The sequence below is a fragment of the Parasteatoda tepidariorum genome, chromosome 3 (assembly GCF_043381705.1).
Source record: "Parasteatoda tepidariorum isolate YZ-2023 chromosome 3, CAS_Ptep_4.0, whole genome shotgun sequence".
NCBI lineage: Eukaryota > Metazoa > Arthropoda > Arachnida > Araneae > Theridiidae > Parasteatoda > Parasteatoda tepidariorum.
Window position 1 is genome coordinate 62017495 of NC_092206.1, and position 26332 is coordinate 62043826.

The 26332-nt window shown below is 27.7% G+C and overlaps 1 protein-coding gene across 1 annotated transcript in view; it reads left to right on the forward strand.

Moving 5' to 3' along the window:
* The first annotated feature begins 7060 nt into the window (after positions 1 to 7060).
* The window catches only part of LOC107451190 (uncharacterized), a 148696-nt gene continuing 129424 nt past the window's right edge, over positions 7061 to 26332 (forward strand). The window contains exons 1-2 of the mRNA XM_016067207.3: positions 7061 to 7322; positions 18104 to 18210. Of these exons, the coding sequence (XP_015922693.2) occupies positions 7251 to 7322; positions 18104 to 18210 (179 nt within the window). The 5' untranslated portion in view covers positions 7061 to 7250. The remainder of the gene's footprint in view (positions 7323 to 18103; positions 18211 to 26332) is intronic.

Here is a 26332-nt window from a genome sequence, read left to right on the forward strand (position 1 = left end):
TTATGTTTATTTGACTGTAAATATATCATCACAAAATGACAATTTTAAAAAGAGCATGCTGTAAAAGTCAGTTTGATAGGGAAACGATATTAAAAAGTACATAAAATTAGCTGTAATCTAAATAAAATTTTGGTTTAGAAGTTACAATAATACCATTGTTTGAAAAAAACTTTAAAAACTATCGTTTTTCTAAAATTATTTTGCTGGCTTAAAAGTTCTATGATTTACCATCACTAAACACAGTCTTGCAATATCTTGGAGTTCATATCAAAAATTTTGTTTTCAAAAAATTTTCAAAAATTGCTGCATATTCCACTAAAAAAAATTGTGTGCTGGTTTTATTTTTAGTTTATTTTGGAAATGAGTTAAGTATTTCTGACTACTGCGATTTATCTACAGTTTATAATTCATACATGTGTAGTGCGCAAAATAAAAACGGACAAAAAATACAACTTTCTTAAAATGTAATTTTTCAAGAACTATTTAACTGCGTAACAAAGAGTTTAACCGTGTAACAAAATATTGTATTTTTCCAAATAAAATTGTATTCTTTAAAATGATGTAAAAAATTGTATACTTAACAATTCAAACTTTTTTCGACTATTATTAAATAAAATAATAATAAATATTTACTGAAAGTTATTTTTTGTACAGAATTATCTTAGGGTAAACGAATTGTATCGTGTGAAATGTTTTTTCGATTCGCTTAAAAAGTTCTCGGGATATGGAGAAATACGAGAAAAGTAAAATTACATTCAGGGGTCCAAATTTTGGATCTCTCTCTCGACCAAAATATTGGGACCATATTTCCCACATGGTGGCTACCCTCTATACTATGGGGGTCAGATATCCGAATCCATCTAATGTATGCTTATTCAACAGAAGTACATTTTGGGTGTGATTTCACAACTTACAATATCGTCTGCCCAAATTAATAAGCATATTTGAGGCCCTTGAACCATTAAGATTGATTCCAAAAAAGTGAAGATCCAACCATTGGAACAAAAGTTATTCAGGGTGGTCAGTTTGTTATTTTCCGCACTGGACTTAAAAAATTTTAGTGCCACAATTTCTTATTTGGTGAAATGAAAGTTAAGTTTACCTTTTTTTATTTTTCTAATTTTCATTTTTTGCTAGCCCGACATTTCATTGTACAGATGTATGCTGTAAAAAGAGTTGGGGTAAATGTTTTCTTAGTAAATGAACTTAGTGTTCCATATTTTTTTTGACACATTTCTAATCACATTTTTTTTTTTAAAATTTAAAAACAAGCATTGATCTTACTTGATTTTACTACTGATATAAATGATGTTAGATACCAGGAGATTAGTGAGTTGGATCCTGGTTTCCGATCTAACAACCAGCGTGTAAACGCAGCTATATGCACCTTAAATCTGTCCTGGCTAAAAGTCCTCGTTGGTTGTTGAAGTTTGGAGAGAGGGCACCAGCTCAGGCGCTGTCCTTGTCGTCTAATCAGGGTCAGAAATACGTGGCATTTACATAGTGGGAGTAGAAATATAGATTCCTAAATATGGGGCAAGGTGCCTGTCTAGAGAGAGAGAGAGAGTTGACGAGAAAATCTGCACAAACGGAAAAAAAAGCACGTTAGAAGTGATGATAAAATGCCTGATTAAAAAATCACACACACACACAAAAAAAGAAAAAAAAACCTGGCCTAAAAAAAAATACACATAAAAAATACAATAAAGCACACATTTAAATGCACTAGTCGATTGTGGTATTAGTACATATTAAATATGATTTTTAAACCCCGTGGAAAGGCGTAGGGCCAAAAAACAATAGAAATATTGTTTGAATTTACAATAAAATTGACACAAATAAAGCACGTCGAAAGTGATTCAATACCTTGCGAGTCGTTATAATACCGTATTAAAATGATCGGGATTTTAATAAACACGTGAAAATTAGACAATAACCTCCGAAAACGCGATTGAAAAGTTACTTGGATTAAGTATGAAAGGGGGGGGCAAGTAAAGAGCTTCAAAAGAGATTACTAAAATTCTAAATTCACGCATAATTTTATCGTATCAAAAATATTGGAATTTTTAAAAGATTGGAATTTTACTCCGATCACCACCGAAAAAAAAGCTATCTGAAAACTTCATCCATTTAGATTTAATGCGCAAAAAATTTAAGTGAGCAATTCAAAATATCCTTTTTTTTTAAATTTCACGCAAAAAAAAGTTTTTTATTATTATGTTCAATACTACCGCGTATCGAAGGTTGTGCACCTCTAATATTTAATGTATTATTACGGGAGTGTTATTTACGTCACTGTTTGTGAGGTAACTTATTTAAATTCTTAATTTACATACTTTTAAAGCACAACTGAAAACATAAGCATATGAAAGATAAATGTTTCGGTAAATCATATTGTCTGCAATTGTAGATTTACTTTCAAACCTAGTTCAAACAGTTACTACAGTTGTTTGGTTACAAGGTGCGAAGTTCTCGTATATGCTATTTTATTTATAATTTCAATTCAATTTAAAATTATTTTATTCAACTCCTGTTTACATAAAAGTTAAATAGAAATTATTTTATATTCATAAGAATATCATAGATAAGAATATCATAACGTGATTACTTCAGAATTTTTAAGTGCATACTGCAAAATATTAAATTAGGAATAGCTGAATTTGAAATCCAATTGTTGCTGCAATACAGGGTGTCCCAGGATTATTATGACAAACTCTAAGTGACATCACAAGTACTCAGATTTGCATAGCAACCCATGATCGAAAACAGGGATGGACGTTGGAGGGCGGTGGATATGTATGTATTTATATCAGTATGTAAATATATGAGTGATTCTTTGGAAACATGACAATTCGGAGCAAAAAATTTCTTCAAATTTAAAATCTTCAAAATAATCTAATTTTTTTTTGTGTATTTCTTTAGTTACATTTATTAATATCTTACAGACTGCAGTGTAGTTTATTAACATTTGCTGAAAAAAAAAAACTAAGTAGAAATTTACTAAATTTTGAATGCCAGGAAAATGACATATTAGCTTAAAAGTTTAAAAAACTGTCATTTTAAGCTAATAGTAAGTAACTCAACTCAAGCCTTTGCGTTAGATGGACCATGAATTGCTTAAATTAATTCTTTTATCTACTGTAGAAAGAATCAAAAATGTTTTTGTTGTTGATGTGTACAGAATAAAATATTGCGCAAAATAATTAATCATTAAATAAATAACTAACTTCAATTACATACATAACTTTAATTACATTAATGATTACAATCTTACATAAACTAGGTATTAGGTTAATATTTGCTTTCCCTCTTTACATTATACTGTTTTAAAAAAATTTCTCGTAATTGTGTCAATGTCGTGGCATTCATAAGTTAGGAAAATGACAGCCAGGATAATGACAATTTACCATTTTACAGCATTTAACTTTAATATTTCGGCCAAAGACGTTTACTTTCAGCAGAAAACAACAGGATTTCTTGAAATAACTCAGGTAAATCTATATAGTTTATGTTATTAATGATTTCAAGAAGACAGGAAAATGACATCATAAAATCCTACTCACCTTGTAAAATTTTTAAAAATAGATTTTGACTAAGAAAGTTGGTTCTTTATTCCTGAAATAAGGCATGTTCTGATAGGATGGTATTCTAATCAATCTCTTAACCTAAGACACAGATTGCTGGCACTATCTATTTTGATTATAAATTACTAATAAAAAGTGGCCAGGAAATGATTGATTTTCATGTGACAAACAAATTATTGATAGAAAAAATTATTTTCAACAACGTTTTTGGAAATAATACCCTCTGCATATATTCTAGAAATGCTTACAACGGTTGAGATTAAAAAAATAGATATTGAAAAATTTATGGGAAGTTTTGAAGCTAGGTATTATTGGAAATATTGTTTGTGACATACCAGGAAAATTATATTTTGAAATTCAATTAAATTTTTTAAATATACTAAACAGTCAATGCTAGTGCAAAATCATTTTAAAATGCTAACAGCTATGCTATTTATAAAATTTAAAAAAAAAAGCTATTTTAGTAGTATAGTATTAGATATTGGAGCAAAAGACTGTCAACAGTCTCATTTCATGATATAAAATAAATTGGAAAATTTAATTTTTAATTACTCTTGTAGTTATACTACTTTCAAATTATTTTGAGTTATTCAGTTTTCGAAACAAATTAAATACAAATCATAAACTGAAAGTTTAACGATAGAAGCGTAATAACTTTCATAATATTTTAAAGTATTGCGAAACACTAATTGAATTTTTTTTTTCAAATGGACTAATAAATTGACCTTATTAAAGAGCATAAGAGTCAGTAAAATTCTTACTAAACCTTTCTAAAATCTTTACTAGTACAAAGGAATAAAAAACATTTATATTGCAGTTTTCGTAATCTGAAAATTTTTTGTTGTTGCAGGTTTTCAAGTGGAATACGAGCGAATTAATAAAAGTTGTCGCTGTAAAACAAGTTTTCTACTTATCTTTTTGTTTTCATCAAAATATATAATGCCATATATTTATAAGGATATTTATATGCATTATTTTAAAAATGCTTTTTAAAAACACATTTTTTATATACTATTCGTCTTTAAGTGATAAACGACCGAATTAATGAAAGTTGTCTCTGTAAAACAGTTTCTCTGCAAGGATGGTGCGTTTGTAGGAAAGCTAACATTTCTACTTATCTTTTCGTTTTTGTCAAAATATATAATGCCATATATTTATAAAAATATTTATAAGCATTATTTAAATGCATTTTAAAAATATATTAATTAAATACAATTCGACTTCAAGTGTAATACGAGGGAATTAATATAAGTTGTTTCTGTAAAACAGCTTTTCTGCAGGACAAAGTTTTTGTAAGAAATCATGTTTACTTGTCCATTTTTTTTTTGTTAATGGAAACATTTGTTGTCGAATTATATGATGACAGAAATAATCAATGAAAGTATTTTTATGCATATTCTCAATTAAAAGCAATTGATAATATAAATTTATACATTTATGAAATCATTGAATAACGTTTAATAAACATTAAATTCTTGTGTTTAAAAACATGAATGAATACCATGAATAATTTGAGTATGTTGTACTTTTTGCAATCAGGTATTAAAAAGGAGTTTTTTTTCAAACACATTTTCACTTATTGTACTTGTAGTTTTTAAATGCATTTAAAAGGTTATTTGTTATGGCAACTTTTCGCTTTAAAGATAGCTATTGTTTTCCTGCAAATTTAAGAATGTTTCAAAAAGTTTTGACAGAGACTATCTTTAATGAGGAAAACCCAATGAAAGCTTTGAATTTATCGTTTAAGTTAAATCGAATGCTTAGTTAAAGAAAAACAATAAACATTTAACGCTAAAAATTTTTAATCTCCCTGACAGCCAATTAAAAAAAACTTAGAATTCGTATTTCACGCGTGTCACAGAAGTTGCAATTTTTTAAAAAATTTTTTAGGTGCATTTTTTATTTTTTTATTTTTTGTGTTTGATTATGATTTCTAAAGCACAGAAGCGAAGGCACATAAATTTTATGACAAAAAAAGTTCTGGAAAAATTACCGTACTGTATGGTAATAATATTTCTGGTACCCTAACTCTGGTAATAAAACCAAAATACACGATATTTAAAGCATCCATTTCGTTCATATGGTAAGGGTTTAAGGGAAATTCTGGTTTTCAGAATTATTGTTTTTATTACCACGTATTGAGTAAGTAATGCAGAACTGAAAAGTAAATTAAATCGAATAAATGGTTTTTATACCATAGCAGTTCTAAAGCATCACGATGAAGTGACCTAATTTTACCTCATTCCCAAATTTTATAAAATACTATAAAACTATATTTTATTGGTAATTTTACCAAAATAATTGCCAAAGCACTACGCTAAAAATTAAAAAGCTGTTAGAACCAGAGACACGGTGAATTTCCCCATTTATTTTCAAAGATTTTTTAAATTAAACTGCGTACGCATAATACGTGACGCATCACTAGTGAGACAAAAGATTTTGATTTCATTTTGCTAAATGAAACTGTCAATTGAAGGGCGTTCGTAATTTCAAATTCGTTTTTCAGTTAAAGCGTTTTTTAATTAAGAAACATAAAACTATTTTATTTTTTCACATTTGGTATTACGATATTTTAGAAATATTACCTCTTTTGCAATATGTTTTACAAAATGTGTTTCTGCATAAAGTTTAATATAAAGTAATGAAAATTTTAAATGCTTAAAATGAAATCAAAAATAACTTCAAGTATTTAATATTATGCATTTTGATTTATATTTATTTTTTGTTGATGATTTCCTCATAAAAATGCATTTTATTATGTTCTCATTAATTACCAGTTTTGTTTCATTTAGAGCCTGTTCACAAGGAACAAAACTTGTGATAGGTAAAATAAAAACTACATTGTATTAGTTTTTAAATTTCATTAAAAAACTGCAGTTTTTTTCCTAAATAGAAATAGCTATTACTTAAAACCTTAAATCAACTTATGCTTATTTATTAGAATAATTTATTTTGGAGTGTATTTTCAACTGAAATTTCTTTTTCATTCACTGAAAATTTTGACAGAAGCAAAAAATAAATAAAATTATATAGCGAAAAAGATAATGGTCTTATTTCTCGAAAATTTCATAATTAATATTAATATTCTAATTAATGCTAACATTTTTTCATTTTATATTTTTCCAAAATTATTTTATCTATTACAATAAGTTTAGAGTATTTTAATTTAATTTTGCTCCAAATATGTATTTAAAAAAATTCTGTTATTTTAAGTATTTTAAGGATAAAATTAACTAGGATTAATTTTTATTGAATGTTTTTAAAGTAGAATTATTTCATATTTTTAATACTTATTTGTCTCATAAAGAAAAGTAATAAATACCCACTACCTACACGCAATTCACGCATCTCAAAAGTTTCTATCTTTGAAACTTCTCTTCATATTGATTGTCTAAAAAAAACTTGCTTTCATTCCTCTGAGTTTGCAGCAGCTCCAGGCACTGTTTACTAGGTGGCGCTACTAAAATTTCGTAGCTATTGTCGTTTTCGAATAAAAACTGTTGCCCTTTGATTTGAATGTTGTGGTAAATTTTTCGTTCTAGTAACTTACACGCAAGGTATCGTATACCTTGACAGGTAGCTCACGTGTCTGTATCGTAAACAATACACATCGCAGAACTGATGTTTTATGATTTGCGTTTTATAAGTAGTTAATCAGGATTAAAGATGATGGATGTTAATTCCAACGTCGAAGATATTTCAGAATTTAAAGAAAATGATCGACCACCATCGGAACAGGTATTTAAAATAATTTTTGACTAAAATGATTTGTCAATTGCATAATTTACTGACAATATTTCCTCACGGTAATTTTAATAATTTTTTAAATGTTGAAAGAAATATAATTTTTATCTATGAGTGTAAAATATATGAAATAAGTAGAAGAAAATACTTAAAATAATTTGATTTGATGTGAATTTATGATTAATGAAGTATTTCAAACGAATAATTTGCATTATTAAAAGCATTTAGTTATTGTTATGCAGTGTTTTAAATTTTTTAGTGATGATATAAAACAGCATAAAATGATGAGTAATTTTTATAAATTTAAATCACATTGTCTTTTTTGTTATTAAAATAATGTGATAGATTCTTATATCATTAATTATAGTCATATAAATATTTTTATTTTTCTGACTTATTGGTTATTATTAATATTATTATCATAGTATTTCATATTTATATTACTAACATATTGGGGATATTAAGTCATATTTATATTTGTTTTAGCTTTTTTTTTTATTTGATAAGTTATTTCAGAAAACATTAATGGTGCGAAAAAGTTAATTAAAAGATAAAAAGAAAATAAAACTGAAAAAAATATCCATTTATGAAAATATACTTTTTCCCAAAGAATTTAGTTTATTTTTACATCATTAATTATCCTCATACAAATAAGGAGCCATATCAATTTTTATTAATAATATTGCCACATTAGTTCATGTTAATGATTTTTCATATTAGCTATTGTTAGTTATATTTGTATTATTGTTTTTGATATTTTTATATTCATTTAAATACGAAAGTATGATTAAAATTTTTCCTAAGACATTTTTAATTCTTAATAATTAAAATTCAAAGCAAAATACTTTTCACTGAGTAACATTAGTTCTGATTAAAAATAAATTTTCGAATTATTAAGAGATAACAATTTTTGTGTGAAACAAAGAATTTCACTATAAATTAACCTAATCTAAACAACTGCTCATTATGTTGTGAAACATTAACTATTTTTGGTTTTGTTACAGTCTTCGGTATTTGAAGAATACTTTCGAAACTGAACCGACATAAATGTTACGGCTTTAATGAGTTTAAAGCACAATTCTGTTTTATCAAAAAGGAAAAAAAAATGAATTTATAACCAGTGAATTAAAAGGAGATACATTTTTTTCCTAAATTTGGTTCTGAAAATTTGATTTTTAACAATACATATTGCATAACATAAACCTACAATACTAATCTTTACTTTAATCTCTGAAAAAAAATTACATAATATTAGCAGTGATTTGAATTCATTTGTATACGCCATACATAAATGCATTTATTAAATCTCATAGTATTAAAACGTCTAATAAAGCATTTTAAATATTAATTATTAACAGGTGAAAATAAATAATGAAACAATAGAAAAATGGTTAAAAAAATTTAGCGAAAAAATTCGGTGTAGCGAAAATGCGAACAGTTATTTAAAAGAAATGGTAACTTTGAAATGAGGACTTTAAATTTCCTTTAAATCTTTTAAAAATTTTCTTTAAAACTTTTTGCCAATACATTTGATTGTTTAAAAGACAAAAGAAAGTTGTACTTATACTTACCTTTTCAATTGTATGTAAGCCATGTACTCTTAAATTTGAATGGGATACCTGCAAGTAACGTACTATGGGTATCTCATTCCTGACTGGTTGTTGAAAAGTGGAGTTTGTTTACGTTAGCATCTATTCTGTTTCGAGTAATCAAAGCCCGTCAAGTATCAATTCTCTTAAGTGATACATTCTAAATTCTTTCACGAAGATTATTTCTCAAAGAATTCAATTCTTTCCCAAAAACAGACACGAAGACATGTAGAACATAAACAAAATAATTACGCATTGAAGTTGCCAGGTACACAAAACAAAAATATATCGCGGTTACAGTAAAATACATAAACAAATAATGAATATAAGTTAAATAAAAGAAGTAGACGAGTAGGAATTATGTTTTGAACTAATTCGATGTGTGATACGGCTCTGTATTAAATTAACTTATAGTTAATTAACATTAGAATTAACATTATAGTTAATTAACATTAGAATTAACATTATAGTTAATTAACATAGAATTAACATTAGAGAAACTTAGCTCAACTTTAATACGTCATTTTATAATAAAGATTAGATGACGCTGATGTCATAGGTCACGTGTGGGTATAGGAGGAGTTCTTCTTCTTGAAGTGCAAGTATCCAATTATCACAAATAATTTATTTTGAATTATTACTAAACTGGACAATTATTTCCCAGCACATTTCAATTTTTCAATTACTTGTATCTGTTAAACAACAATGTTTCAAGTTAAGAAGCTTGTTCTACAATAAAAATACTGTCTTTATCGCACAGAGAGCATCATCTCCAAAGAACAAGTTTTGCAGGAAAAAAAAGAAAACGAGTTTTTTCACTCGTATCAAGGAAGGGTTAGAATCAATATGAATTAAAATCACTAATTTAATTTGAGATCATTATATTAGATTTAGAGATTAGTGATGTCTTACAAAAAGAGTATTCTTTTAGACAGATTCGGAAACGATACAAAAAAGTATTTTGAAAAAGTTGGAGTTAAGTCCCTTAAATTATGTGCAAAATTAGGGTCAATATAAAATAATTGTGTATGTTAGTTAAGGGTAAGGAAAATTTGAGTTAAGCTTTGAAAATAACAATCTCTTATTTAAATCTTTATTATTTTATGGTAATCTTTTATTTCCATTCTTTTCTTAATTGCTTCAATCTCTTATTTAACTTATTTTCAGTGATTATTCTTATAATTTGTTAGATTTTATAACTGCAGTTTCATTTTAGTGTTTAAAATGACAACGCATCGTCCAAATTATGCAGGGCAATCGGGTAAATGATTTTTAATACAGTGTATTATTTAGAGTTTTTAATTATATAAATACAGACGTCATAGATCAAAAAAGGTAAACATAACTCTACAAGAAATATTCAAATCATACTATGGTGATCTAGATAAGATCATCTATACTGTTTAGACCTACAAAAAATCAATTATTGTCTAATATATATACACATTATTTTAAAAAATGAACGTCTGTGTACCTATTTTACATGATTAGCAAATACATAATTAAACTACATGACAGTTTTTATGCATCCATGCCATACCAGCTCCCTGTCATGTTCTATCCTCATCTTTCAACACGTTAAAGAGCTTCATCACATTCAAGCCAAAAGTTCAAAAAAAAAATGGTAGACACTTGGCGACAAGCTTAATCTATAATGTTCGTGTGATGATATTTCATTGAACTCGCCGCAGAAGATCGAAGGTTTGATGATGTTGGTGGACACTGAATGTTTTCGAACAGAAATCTTACGAACTTGCTCGTCATTTCTTTTCACCATTCCCTTAAAGCCCGTCTAAATTTCATCGCCTTATCAGTGCTTCGCAGAACATTTATTGAAGCCCCAGACGGTATTAAATTCGCGTTCTCGTAATTTAAGCAATTATACTTCAATAAAAAGGTACAGAATAAGTTTCAGTGCTTTATCCGGAATATAGTGGAGAGCTTATATGATCATGGCATGCAAAAACAGTTATAGGGTCTAAAAATGCATTGTCTCTAAAATAGTGTAGAGAAGAAGAAAGAAAAAAAAAACGTTATACCTTTAAGTCTAAGCAAGCATTAATTTTGAATTTCTAATAAAACCATGTAAGAATTATTGAAAATTTATGATTTTTTGCTTTTTTTAAAAAAAGACGGCCTTCATCCTTGTATATTTAAAACATTCACTTAGAAAACAAGCGTAATCATTATCTAAGCCGCCTTAATATTTTACTTTTATATAAAAATATATACAGAATAATGAAGTGTTTTTGAAGTGCTTGCTTGAAGAAAACCATATCCTGAGTAAATATTATTTAGAATTGTAACTAAATAAGTAAAAATGCTCTTAATATGAAAAGGTACTAGATGTTTGAATAAATTTTTAGGGGTGAAATTATTATGGATGAGTGTAATGAAAAAAGAAAGGTAAATGAAATAAAACAAGGTATCTGACACGAATACGAAAAATAAAGACTTGTTCGATACTGTTACCGATGCGTAAAGTTACTGTTCAATGAATCCTTCTCATGAGGTTATTTCCCTCTAATTCATGGCATACGCTTGGTGAATGGAAGAGAGAACTATAGTGGTATATGGATCTTAATACTTATCAAATTAAACCAGGGAAAATATTAGGAATTTAAAGATTATTTACTTAAATTTATTAAAAGAGAGAGATCTTTACTAGCTAATCTCTAATAATTGCTTCGAAATTTTACGTAATTGCACCGTAAACTAAGCTTTAATATAAATTGATGAGCTGGTGATTGGTTTATGTTACTTAAATTCAAGTGGAATACTTAAATCTAATTTCCTTGTGTTATCTAAATTCAGGTAGCTTTACTTGTCCTCTAGAATGTCAAGCATCCCATTCATTTCATTTAGTCATACTGGGTGTTCTTTAATGACTATCCTTAATATATGTTTTTTAAAATCCTTCTTAAATATGGAGTCAAAAAAGGCACACAAATTAAAAGTTGAAAGTTAATATTTGAGGATAGATAAAAACAAAAAATATGTAAAATTTGGGAATCATTATGGATGAAAGCATTGTAAAAATAAGAAATTGATTTGCTTAGCAGTTGAAATTTCAAGGTGTTTAAATTAATCATTTTTGACACCTTATTAGTTTTTTTGTTAATGTTTCATTAAATCACATTTTATTTTGCTTTAAAATTAATTTGCAACTACTAATGAATATATTTATTATTTCACTTTTTCTAAAGTAGATAACTCTCTGCATATAAGAACATTTCAAATAACATTTTTATTTATCTATTGCTACTCAGCGGAAAAATATGAAGAGAAAAGAAGGGGAAGTGAAGTAAAGTTATGTATATAATGATGTTATAGTAAATCAGAGTGAAAGCAATTAATATAAGATTAATACAGAGACAATTAATTCAAAATAAAAATAAAATTAAAAATAGAAAAAAATAAAGGCAATATTTCTGAGTTCGCTAACAATATAAAAATTAAACAACATGACAACACACTTAGATCCTACATGCATAATTAGAGAACAGCAAAAATATATATGTACAATGCAAAACAATACATAGTTGTACACATCAATATTTTGGCTAAAACTTGGGAGTTTTAGTTCTTTTTACTTGGTTTTTGTTTTTCAATTTTTATGTCACTATCACTAATTTAATTGATTAATAAATTCGATTTTGATACATTAATTTTTCGAGTGCGAAGATGTTCTCTCAATAATTTTATCAATATGGTTACATATCTAGGAACAGCAACTATACTATTGTTAAATTTCTTTGTAATCAGTAAAAACAGAATTAAAGCTTAAACACCATTGGCTGAATTGTTGTTTTATTCCAAAACAAATACGATTTTATGTGACATTATAGAACCAAAATAGAAAATTTGTTGTTTGATGCAATGGTTGTTTTAATGAATGCGATATGCTTTTTTCTCTCGTTGATTGCGTTATATCGTTGGGTAATATCATTCTCTTTAAAATTTTATACTATTGTTAAGGTGTTATTTTATTGCAAGATTTTTGAATAGAAATTTTGTGCTGAATAACAAAGAAAGAAGTGCTATAATAACTTTGTACTAAATAATTTTTTGCTATAGGCCTTTCGTGCTATGATAAAAAGAAATCATAAGAAAAGTAAAAAAAAGCAGGCAGTCATTTCGGTAATATAAATATGACCGTATATTTAAATTACTTAATTTATTTGTGGTTTACTCATTATTTGTTGGTTACTATATAATAAGCTACTTTGAATTATTCCACAGTTTTTCCAATGGCAAAAGATTCAAATCATTGTTTAGAATTATTCCTTCCGGAACAAAAAAAATTATTATTCTATGTTGCCAAGAAATAACCCACACTAAAGAGCTAAGTCAAATGAAGTGACTAAATTAAATAAGTTCAGGGAATATTAATTAATTAAATTCAGGTAATATTAGTATAATTTTGCTTATCAATGCTAATTTTTTTTGAAATATAAAAAAATGCAACTTTTTAAAATAAAGCATGAGGCTGTTGAGGATTTCTAAATAGAAAAGAAAATACTGCGTTGAGCAAAATCAATAAGTTCCTACAGTTTTCTGAAAATTTTGTAAAAGATATTGTCACGAAATTCCAAATTGTACAAGTTTTGGGACAACTAAAATTCGATAATTCCGTAATTATAATTTTGTACTGTACAATTCAGATTTATAATTTCATATTATTGAAATTATTCAAAAGGAAAATTACTGATGGAAACAAAAATCATCTTTGATTGTAACATTGTTTTAAGTGCACAGTTAATACATTTTACTCCGTAAGTGCGGTAAAATTAATTTTATTATTTTTAGGAATTTTTATTATTTTATTACTTATTATTTTTATTAATTTTAGGTTACACTACCGGTCAAAAGTTTGCGAAAATTTTGAAATCTTCAAAGAAAAGGTCTAAATTCAAATGTTCATAGAACTGCGAAAAATCATTCAAATTTCATGAGAATTTGATATGTTCTAAAGTGAACCCTCTACAGTTAGTTACATATGATCAAATTACAATACTTTGTTTTTTGCGAACTGAATTCAGCTTTTCATCACGGAATGTTTTTATGGTGAGAAAATTTCGAAAGTTTGAACGCTTGCCAAACTTGCAAAAAAAATTTCCGTACTTTCTGTTAATAGAAAATAGTTATTTGAACCGTTATATGTAAGCCCTCAAAATTTCAGATTGATTCGATTTTTTTTGACGAAGTTATAGAATTTTGAAAAACGTGTACTTTTCTCGATTTTTGAGCATTCCACATATACGGTCTTTTGGTCTAAACATCTTCTACCAAAGAGCTTTTTAATTTTAATGTTTTCTATATTTTCAAATAATTAATATTTATTATAAAACAAATACTCTTATTCATTATTGTAATTATTATTGTTTATATTTATTGTTTATATTTATTGCTTACCTGTATTAGTTTTGTTGTGATATTTTTACTTTATATTAAATTAAATTAAAAAGTTATAACAATAATTACATAAATAATTCTAAAAAAATAATAACAATAGTATAAAAAATTTGCATTTTTATTAAACTATTTTATTTACAACAGGTCAAATATTTAACATATTCTTATTCGTATTTTGTAATTAAATAAATTAACATTTAAATCTTAGATTCCTCGAACCATCCACCTTTTGCTTTTATTATAGCCTTACATATGCATAGCATTCGTTCTAATAAACCATTAATCACTTCAAGTGATATAGAGTTCCATTCCTGTTGTAAAATGTCCCATAACTGACTTCGATTCAAATATCAGAGCATCGTTTGCAAGAACAAACAAATTTTAGATGAAATGTGACATCTATGAGATATTGTTTTAATTATATTCATAATAAATTCTTTGTAATAACAATAATTACAATAATGAATAAGAATATTTGTTTTATAATCAATATTAATTATTTGAAAATATAGAAAGCATTAAAATTAAAAAGTTCTTTGGTAGAAGATGTATAGACCAAAAGACCGCATATGTGGAATGCTCAAAAATCGAGAAAAATACACATGTTTTTCAAAATTCTATAACTTCGTCAAAAAAAATCAAATCGATCTGAAATTTTGAGGGCTTACATAGAACGGCTCAAATAACTATTTTCTATTAACAGAAAGTACAAAATTTGTTTTTTTGCAAGCTTGGCAAGTGTTCAAACTTAACAACTTTTTTCACCATAAAAACAACCCATGATGAAAAGCTGGATTCAGTTCACAAAAAGCAAAGTATTGCAATTTGATCATATGTAACTAACTGTAAAGGATTCACTTTAGAACATACCAAATTTTCATGAAATTTGAACGATTTTTCGCAGTTCTATGAACATTTGAACTTAGACCTTTTTTTGTAGATTTCAAAATTTTCGCAAACTTTTGACCGGTAGTGTATATTAATTTTAGGAATCATGATATTAAAAATTATTTTTGAAACTATTTGATTGATGAAACTAAAAAGCATTTATGGAATAAAAACAACATCTTTTTTATAGTGCTTTTTAGATTATCATATTGGTTGAAAACAAATTCCGTTTTAAATGAACCAAAGACATAAAATTCTTTTTAATATATTCTTATAAGACAAATGGATATTGCCTTTAAACGAATTTCTAATCCATTTTTCAAGAAAATGATAATTATAAAGTAAAATTAAAATTATTAGTAAGGAATAACAGCTGCTTTTTTATTTAATCATTTGAATATTCAAATAATTGTTCTTATATGCTTCGGTTCGTAAATTGAAAGACAGCTGTGTTTTTATTAAACAAACGATAATGCTACGTTTAAACATTGTATTGATTTTTATTTACGCAATCGTTTGCTATAACATGTTTAAAAAATATTTCTTATACTAACCAATTAATCAATTATTTTGAAAATATTTGTCATTTATTTTTACATAAAGACTTATTACTTTGCTTTTATACTTTATAAATACTATTACTTCTTATTGAAGTTTCCAAAATATTATTTAGTTTTTAGAAGATTTAACTTTCATTTTCGAAAAATATCGTTTTCATTTATTTTGAAGAAAATATTTCCCCCCCCCCACGCTTTAGTTTTAAAAATGACGCTTGGAATTAAGTTAAACAAAATTGAAATAAGAAAATATGGATTAGATGCAGTAAAGGTTAGTAAGTTCAAAATATTTCTACCTATATAAAAAGATCATAAAGTGCTATTGAAAATGCATTCGGAATAAAAAATGAAAGAAATATCAAAAGATAACGTCATTCAAGGAAATGATGAACATAGTTTGAATAACTGTCTTGTAAAAATATCTTCTTGACAAATTAGAAGTGAGCACCATAAAAATATTTCTAAATCTAAGAATTCTTAGTTTTAAGAATTCTTAATAACTGCCGTATGAGTTTCACCATATCTATAAAAATCAACAGAAAACAGATCAACGTTTAAGCAGTAATGGATGCAGTAGAATATTAATTGGAAAAAATTGGAAAAGTGCGTCATACTTTTCTGATAAAAACGCTGTAATTTGACGGTTCTGACAGTTTTAGCACTCGCTGTTAGAATTGTTGTTTTAAAAGAGGCTCTGTAATTTTTTACTGTTGAATTTCAACATGTTCTAAAACTGATTTAGTATTGATACTAAAAAACATGAACTCTCAATCGTATTTGGAAGTATTAAAGTAGCAGCTGTTAGCATAAGGTTGTCTTCTAGGAGGTTTAAACTTCTTATTCTACTAAGTATCTTCCCACGCATCTAAGGTTTTAAAAAGTTAGTGTGAACAAAAAAAAAATATTTTGAATTGGTCACCATATTCTTCTGATACAAATGTAAAAAAATAGAAATAGGGAAAAAAATTAAGGATTTCTCGCAAGAAACATTTATAAAAATAGGATGCGATATTCAACTATGTATGTACTTGTTAATTGTATTTTTGATGCATGGAATAAGTTAGGTATTAATTGCTTAGGTAATCGAATACAAAGTATATCAAACAGGATGGCGTAATGTCAATAAAAAAACGGTTCTTCAACAGATTATTAATTATTTTTATACAACTCAGTATACAGCATACTTTTCATTTGTTTGATTTATTAGGATATATTTTCATTTTAAATTTTATATGCAATAAAACTTTTCGATGTAATTATCTTTACAGCCATAATTTCAAATGTGATTTAAATTAAAATCAAAGTAAATAATCAAAACAATTGCATAATTTTAATCGTTAAAAGTGTTATTCGTTTAATTGTTCTCTCCAAATATTTTTTCATCATTATTAATGCCATAGTTATTATTTTTATTAAACCATTTGACAAAAATAAGCTGATGTAACAGAATGAATATTAGTAAACAAAGTAAATTATTAATGCAAATGTATAAAATTTTAACCTGACAAAAAAATTGGATTTTTCGAACATTATCTAATATTGGAATGAGTATTAATAATTATCTAATTTTAAAATTCCTATTAAAATAATTATTTCTTACTAATATAAAAATAGCAACTGCAAACACGATGAGCATCAGGAATCAAAAATTATTAAAATAAATTTCTAGTTTTAATCGTACAAAATGTTGTTTATTTCAAAATTATTTTCAAACATTTTTTAATCATTCTTATACTTTTCATTACTTTTATTTAATTATAAACATTAGGTTAAAATAAAAACAGCAACAGAATGAGCATTGGGAAGTAAAGTAGCTCATTAAAGTAAGTGCAAAATTTTAATTGCTAAAAAAGTCATTTTTATGAAATATTTTCACTTATAACACAAACAATATTTTTATTTAACCATATGATAAATATAGCTGCTGGAGCAGCATGAATATTATTAAAAAAGTATCTCACAAAAATAAATGTATGTTTTTCATCGCAAGGAAGTCAAGTATTTTTGCCAAACTTTATATATAAATCAGTTTGATATTTAAGGGCAACATTATTTAAGTGTTTTTAAATATCTTAAGGTAATGGTTAGGAGGAAATACACTCTCAAAAAAGCGAGGTGAATGTTAAACCATCATATCAAACCTATATCGAAACATAATTGTTCCAAAATCTCTAACAGTTTGACTTTATATTGAAACTATTAAGCTGTCACCCATATGAAAATAAATCGTTTGTAAAGTTTTAAATAACTTTTATTATACTCTTTTTATATGCAATCAATGCTTACATTTGTTGGATTTAATATTATTCAATAATTTTTTTTTCAGTTGGTTGAACTTCACTTGTATTTAGTCCCGAAAGAAAAGTGGCTTGAAAAAAGAAAATTGGCCAAAAACCAAGTAGTGGATCATACTATTTCAGTAGGATTTGTCAGGTAGTTTTTAAATTTCATTTTATTCATTCAAAGCAAGTATTTAAAAATTTAATGGTAATTATTACCGAAGTCAGAGATTAAAACTACAGTAAAGGCTTTTATTATAGGAAAGTTTTAAAATCATATTATTACATTGAAATTAATTCTTCTTGTGATGTAAGTTGATGCAACGTGCAATTTTGCCTTTGAATATTTTTTGCTTTTTAAAAATTTAATATTCTTTTTTTCTTAAAAAATTGCTATTTATTTTTAATACTAAGCTATATTTTATTGCTCCAGCTCAGATTTATATATATTGTTGCTACACACATTCTAGAGCTCATATAAATTGAGGTCAAAACCTAAAATTGAAAATGCATTTTAAATCAAACTCTCAGGAAATACTAAGAAATCTGGGGAATGCGATTGATTTTAATTTTAAATCGATTTTGCTTGTGAAACTCAAGAAGCAAGTATTTCAATGTAGGTCTGAAAGAAGTGTCAGGTAGTAGAAAGAATGCTGAAATTTGAGTATCATCACTTACAGTGGAGAAAATTTGATTACTGTTCAACATGCGTCTCACAAGCTGTAACCAAGTAAATTATAGAGTTTTGATCAAGAAAGGTTGATCAACAGACGTAATATATTCGTAACGGCAAATCGTACATAATATGCGAGGGGTTGTAATACCTCAGTAAAACTTTTTAATTGTTAACTTCGTTCCTTTATTGGAATTTTATTTCCTTCATTGAAAGCTTTTTCTTTTGTTAAAAACTTCTATCGTTTATTCGAAACTTTTTCTTTTATTGAAAAATTCCATGTTTTAATGGAAAATTTCGTTCCCTAACTTATTGAAAACTTCTATTCAATATTAAAAACTTCTATCCTTAATTAATAATTTATTTCCTTTATTCGAAACTTCTATCCCATGTTTAGAACTTCTGTTCTTAATTTCAAATTTTCTATTAGAAGTTTCTATCCCTTGATGGAAACTTCTATCCTTAACCGTTTGAGTGCAGTGAAGCGCTATCGCGCTTCGCTTGTTATGGGCCAAAAATGCATGTTTTGTACTACCAAAAATGCGGAGACGCTGCTGTTGGTTAGTATAATTTTCGCATCTATTGAGAGCAGTTGAATTCATATCAATCACAATTTTTATTCATTTTACTCAATTGTGATTTTTATTGTGCGAAGAAATTACTGCGCATTTCATTCCGCACATATATAAGAAAACTTTTCAGCACTGAAACGGTTAATTGCAAACTTCTTTCCTTGGAGACTTTTATATTTTATTAGAAAAAGTTTGCATTATTTAAGGGAAAACTTGGAAACTACTTTTCCGAAAATAGTCGCAGGAGTTACTTGAAGAATAACTCTCAAGTGAAAGAATAAGAATCTCAAGATCGTATGAAGAATCATCTGATGCTCACCGTTAAAGGGGCTTCCAATTTGGAGTTAATTGTTACTTAGAATGCCATTGGTTGGGGATCAGATATTGAAACTGAATTGAATAGGGATTCAATGTCAGCAAGAAATCCGTGAAGAGTAATTTTTTTGACTGAAGTACTATTAACTCTTTGTGACAAATTAATAGAGGTTTTTCTAACCAGGTGATATTAGATAAGCCTTTAAAATTATTACCAATGCTGAGATGCAATGATACATCTGCGAATCCCACTCAAATTCAAAACTTTATTTAGCTTCATATTCTAAGACATTTAATATCACATTTTTCTCTTTATTGATTCAATTTTACATATCAGTAATTAAGTAATTAAATATCGCGTTATCTAAATGTCTTTAATAACATAGTTTGATAATTTTTTTAATGCAAAGCCTTTCATCATCACAGCCTAAGCGAAAAAATTCTTCAATTCTTGATTCTTTCATTTATATAAATCTAAGAACTATTTCATTTTTTACTATTCTATTACAATTTGTTCAAAAATTCTTGTAACACAGTTGCATTTTCAATTCGAATTCTTATCTAATAACCCACATTTATTTCAAATAGATATACGAATATTGAAAAAACTGTCAAAAAGCGTAGTATATCAAAGAAATATTGAGCGACCTATATCGGAGAATCCAATAATTAGGAGTTTATATTTAAATATTAAAAAGGTGTTACTAAAATTGGCTTATTTAGTTTCCTTAGAGATAAAAAATAAGTGTTTTCCTCAATCGTCACGAAGATTTTGACTTGAATAGAGGTATAAGCTTATTTAATCATAGTTTAAGCCTAGATTTCAAAATTTGTTCAGATATTTGACGAAGAAAAAAATTCTATTTAAGTCACAGTTCTGTATGTTAGTGAAATTTCTGGTAAAAAACCCATAATTCTTTTAATAAAACCAAAATATACAGTACTTAAATCATTCATTTGGTAATTGTTCTGTTCATATGGTAACGGTTTGCCGGAAGCTCTGGTTTTCAAAATTATAATACTTGTTATCACACATTCATTAAAAAATGCAAAACTGAAAAGTACATTTAACCGAATAAATAGTTTTAATGCAATGCTTTAGGGTGTAATTATAAAATTACGAAATTTTACCCCATTTACCAAATTTTATCACACATTATAAAAAGATATTTTGTTGTTAATTTTATCAAAATAATTACCAAAGCGCTTCGGTAAAAACAACTTGAGCTTTTTTGCTTACTCATAGGACCTGAAACAAANTGATCATTTGCTGACCTGTATGGGACTGGAGAAAAATTTTATTTTGGAGGATCCGCAGATGGTGTTTGGTTTTCTGTCGGTGAACGGTCTCCTGGACTTGGTCTAGCCTTGTTCTGGGCCAAGAGGAATAAGTACCACCACCATGATGCTCACTACGTGCTCTTGCACGCCGAAGCCTTTCAATTAAGAATGAAAACTGTTGCCAGCGCGAGAAAAGAAATATCATCGGTTTTATTGATACATACGTACGTATTAGCGTTTTATATAATATAGATTCTGATAGTTTTTTCTACATTTCCATTCTCCGTATTGTTTGAAGTTGTATCTTGAGTAACACCTTATTTTATTTTTGTTAATTTATTTCTACATTTTGATGTTTCAGAAGCTTTTGAATAATTTTTTATTTCTTTGAATGTTTAAAAATAGTATGAGTTTTTCAAGTCAAATTTTTTTTTAAAAAATTTCTTTAAAAATTTGAATATCTTTATGATGTTTTGAAGGTTTTTTTATGGCAGGTATCTTTCTACAAGTAAAAAAAGCGTCTAAACGTATAAACAAAGCAATAATAAAAACGCATAAAAAATTGGCTTGTAAACCAAAATATAACAGCGAATTAATAAATTAAATCTCTAATCTATTAAAAACTACGCTTAATGTTTACTTAACCTTTCTATTTACATCTATTTAATTTTGAGTATTCTCAAGAAATACTTTGATATATTTACGTTAGAAAAAGAAACATTGAAAGTTATTTTGTTTTCACCCGATTATCGATTGAAATATAGCATTTTTAGCTGTAACAAATTGCGATTGCGTTTTACCAAAAGTTTCTTTGTCTGTAACGAACTCTGTTTGTCTGTCATTTTTGTTATGTTTTCCACAAAATTTTATTTAATCTTTATTTTATTCTTATGGATTTTGAATCTCAAAAATGTTCTCTTTTTTCAATATTTTTATGCTGACCATATTAGTTTTTGAGGTATGAGTTGACACCTTTCCATCTCTTAAACTACACAAAAGCACAGAAAGCTATTTATTATTATATTTTCTTCTATATTAATTACTACTTCAAATTATCAATCTATACTTCTGATTGTATTAATACGTTTGTACGTATGTCTGAAAGAATACGTTAATAAGCACTCGTTTGTAACATAAAAATGGTTTTTACGAATCATTTATCATCATCTCTTTATGTTACTTGATTAATTCTAGACGTTTATTCCTCAAAATAAGAACCAGTACATCTTAGTAGTTTTAATAAGTTGCTTGATTTCAACAAACTCCACTGACAAAATAAATAAAACTGAATCTAGCCAAAATATCATCCGACATAAGACCAATATGTGGAAAAACAAAAATGGGCATAATCTGTACCTTAAATAAGGAAACTGTCATCTGTCCAGCACTGCAGCTGACCGACACCTTTTCAGTCAGAGAAAAACATGTCTAATGGGGTATACGATTGCCTCAACAGCTACACAACTCTCGCATCAGCGTTTCATGTAGTTCACTAGGGCCCTTTCCTGTGGAAACCACACTCACTCCTTGAGCTTATCGATAGTCGTAGGAGCTGATCTTTAACGTCCAAGGACGTCCCGTACATCTTCCATAAGATTAGGGTCAATGGACATCGCAAGCCCCTCCAATCATTAAATATCCTCCGATTGAAGACATTCGTTCACCAAATGATACCTGTGTGGATAGGTGTTATCGTTCATAAAGATGAAATTCATTCCATATACTCTGTAGGAAAGTCTCACATAGGTTAGATAGATCTCGTCTGGCCTACAAGAGTTCCTCTATCGGAAACTTGAAAATCGGTATGCTCGCCTGCCATGATACTTGCCCACACCATTACACCGCTTCGACCATAGAGGTCATTTTATACATTGTTAGAGGGCCGACATATTTTATTTTATAACCGTCGCTGAACACCGACCCAATTCAGGGTTTACTACTGCAATTCAGGTTATGTTCAACTCCGTAGCCTTGTAATTTTGAACCCAATCCAGAAGACATAGGTATTCCTGGATCAAGTATTGGGAGAAATTTGCCTTGATGGAGGACTTTTTGATGAAACTAACCTGCATTTGCATTGCATGGAGAGGAAAATCACAAAACCTCCTACTGTTAACTTGACTACAAGAGGACTCTAATCCATGATCCGTCTACCACTGAGGATATTTTACGTCCTCACTGTGGTCGGTGCCAGATGGGTGTGGAATTCAAATCAGCCAGCCATTGCTGGGATTCGAAACCGGCTCACCTCATTGGGGGACGAGTGCTCTGTCCCGTAAGACACCACGGCTCGAAAGCCGATATAGACTTTTGGGTTCTTTTCAGGTGAGAACACGTCTCAAGTCTCTGTCCAAACTGAGTCGTGACTCATCACTGAAGATAACGCACTGCCAATCAGCCTATGTCCAAGACAGGTGTTCTCGGTACGGTACCATGTTACACCGTCCTTTTGGTGGTTCACTGTCAGAGGAATGTGGACTACAGGAGACCTGGTACGTCATCCATCAGCATAAAGTCTCCGGATCACTGTTATCCGTTAAATGGTTGTTCCTGTTGCACTGGTTGCGAGACAGTTGTGATGCTGTCGTGGACCTATCCCTCTGGATAGATGTTTTTAACTGTCTTGAGCCTGCGTTGTTGCTTCTTTGAGGCCTTGGCCAGGTCGGTGGACCACATTTCCTATCTCTGTTAACTATTTCCAAAGAGATCACACTACATTTCACATTTCTGGAAATTCTGAGGTTCTTACAACAGGTTGACTGTGACTGGCCCGTTTCGAGTATTGCAACTGTCCGCCATCTTGTGGCATCGTCTTCTAGAAGACGGCAGCTGGCTATACTAACGATGTGTCAAAAAAAAAAAAGATTGCGACAAGCTACAATGTTTCAAGCTTCGGCAAGCATATGAGGTACCTCTACACAAATTTGATCACAGCACCACTGCCTTGCGAAATCACAAGCACTGCTTGGCAGAGTTGTCCGGGAAGAGCTTAGTTATCATCTAATACCTTATTTGCATATTGGCGTTACTTATTTTTTTTAACTTAACAAAACCGTTCCTCCCTTTAACTATTTTTATCAATGCAATATAGAGCTTTTTTGGTTCCATATGATAATCCATATGAGTTTTTGGCTGTCTTATGATAATTAATTCGTGCAAATGACATTTTAAGTTATGAAATTATTAAAAAAGTATAAATCCTAAGCATTTCTAAATAAACACACCCTTTCTTGAACGATTTTGGAATTTTGGACCCTTGTAAATACGATGATGTAGTAGGGACAGTCTGAAATTCATTATTTTAATAATTTAGATCAGAGAGTTTCTAACTACTTCAGATACGGGGCACCCTTAAAACTGAAAATTCATCGTGGAGCATTAAATTTTTATATTGCAGCTATATCTAGTACGAGCATTTATTGCATGGAATGACAAAATAGTATTGGCGGTTTGCAATCATTTCATTATTAGGACATTAAATTTTCAGACAAAAATATCACAATATACATCACAAAATTTTACATGAAAAAAATATAAATTTACTTCAAATATTGCTGCGTTACAACTTGATTATTTTATCTCTATGACACTAATTAATTTTTTTTATTCCGTTTAGTTAAGCTCAAATTTATTAGACAAGTTTTTTAAAATCTATATCATGGAATTATATTTGTGTGACGTTTACAATGTGTAATTTGTTGTTATCATTTGACAGGAATTTTAATTTTTCGAATGATGGACTTGAAACTAACCCATTACAAACTTTAAAAATTCTTGCAATCAATATTTTACCTGAACGGTGAAAGTTAATTGATACTAAAATTTTTTATTAACATCGCGAGCCCAAAATATCATAATAACTAATATTTTTTTCGTATTTTTTTAAACTTTAAAATAAGTTTGATATATTTTTTTTTGAAATTTTTTTCATATTTTTTTAGAAATATCCTTTTTTGCAGAACATAAGAAAATGTTTTTTGGAGCAAAATTTGAGATCCTCTATTTTAGATAGGAAAACTATCAAAAGGTTTAGACTCCTTAACAATTTGACTTTCTATGTATTTTTTTTTTTGGATATCTGAAACCATTTAAGCTTTTTTTGCAATTATAATACTTGTTTATTAAAAGGTAATTAAATTTTTTGAAGCTAATGCACCACTTAATTTAAAAATGACCGTTTTTTGATAGTTAAGTATACAATTATATAACTTAAAATTTTAAAACACAAAAAATTAAAATTAGGCAAATAGGAATCTAAAAAATACAAATATCTAAAAAATTTAAAAAGAGAGGTATTTTGAAATTGTATTTTTTTAAACTATTCAACGGATTTTGTTCAAATTTTGATTTATTTTTTAAAAATATATCGATGATATGATGTATAAGTTTGTATGCCTTACAATTTAAAATTATTGCTAAATTAAATCACAAATAATTATTAAAAAATATTTTTGAAATCTTTAGATCAGCAAGCTCTTATAATCAAGGGCAAAAAGTTTATGCTTCTCTTAAAAAGTTCGTTAAGTGAAGTGGAATATTCGGAAGAAATTAACTTTTAGGAGTTCACACTTTCAACCGCTCTTCTAAGTAAACTATTGTGACTCTATTTTTCAGAATTCGGAAAACTATGTATTTTAAGGGTCAAGAAATAGCAAAAAAAAAAGAAAAGAAAAGAAAACTTCGTCAAAAAAAAGATGTATTTATTCAGACAAACCGTTGTGTCTGCTTTCGTAACTTAAAATATGCACTAATTGAATAGCATATTTTAGATTAGCCTCTCCAATCATTAAAATTGTATCTTAGTACGTAAAAATTCGTTACTGGATCAAAAGTTATTGTGTTTTTTTTGTGTGCTCTGTACTTAGATAATTAATTATTTTAAGTTAGTAACAGAAAAATGATAATATAACATATGAAGAGAAAAAAGCAATTGTTAAACTCATATTTCCAATTCAAATAAAAATGTAATTACGTTTAAAGGTAATTCATAACGAGTATTTTATTTTTCAATGTACAAAAAGAGTACTTATTTCTATTATCAGTTTTTTTCTTTATAGTTTAGCATATCAGACTTTCTAACAAATGACATGACCTCAAATATAATCAATAGCTTTTCATTCTTAGAAAGCTGTGCTACTGACCTCTCCAATTCCGGTGGTCATAATGTAAACCTTTTTCCAAGAATAATTTAATTTAGGTTGAATAATCACTGGGGAATCATTTTATGTCTTTTAGTAAGTTAATAGAATAGTTCTATTTTTATTTAGATTTATTTTCAGTTCTTTTTCATGAACAGAAAGTAATTGAAAGTATGGAAATATTCCACTTAGAGATATTACTGAGAGTTAATGGATTTTTTTCTACATTTATTCAAGAAAGTGTTTATAATATATTATAACATAATATATATAAGTGTGTTTATATATATATATATA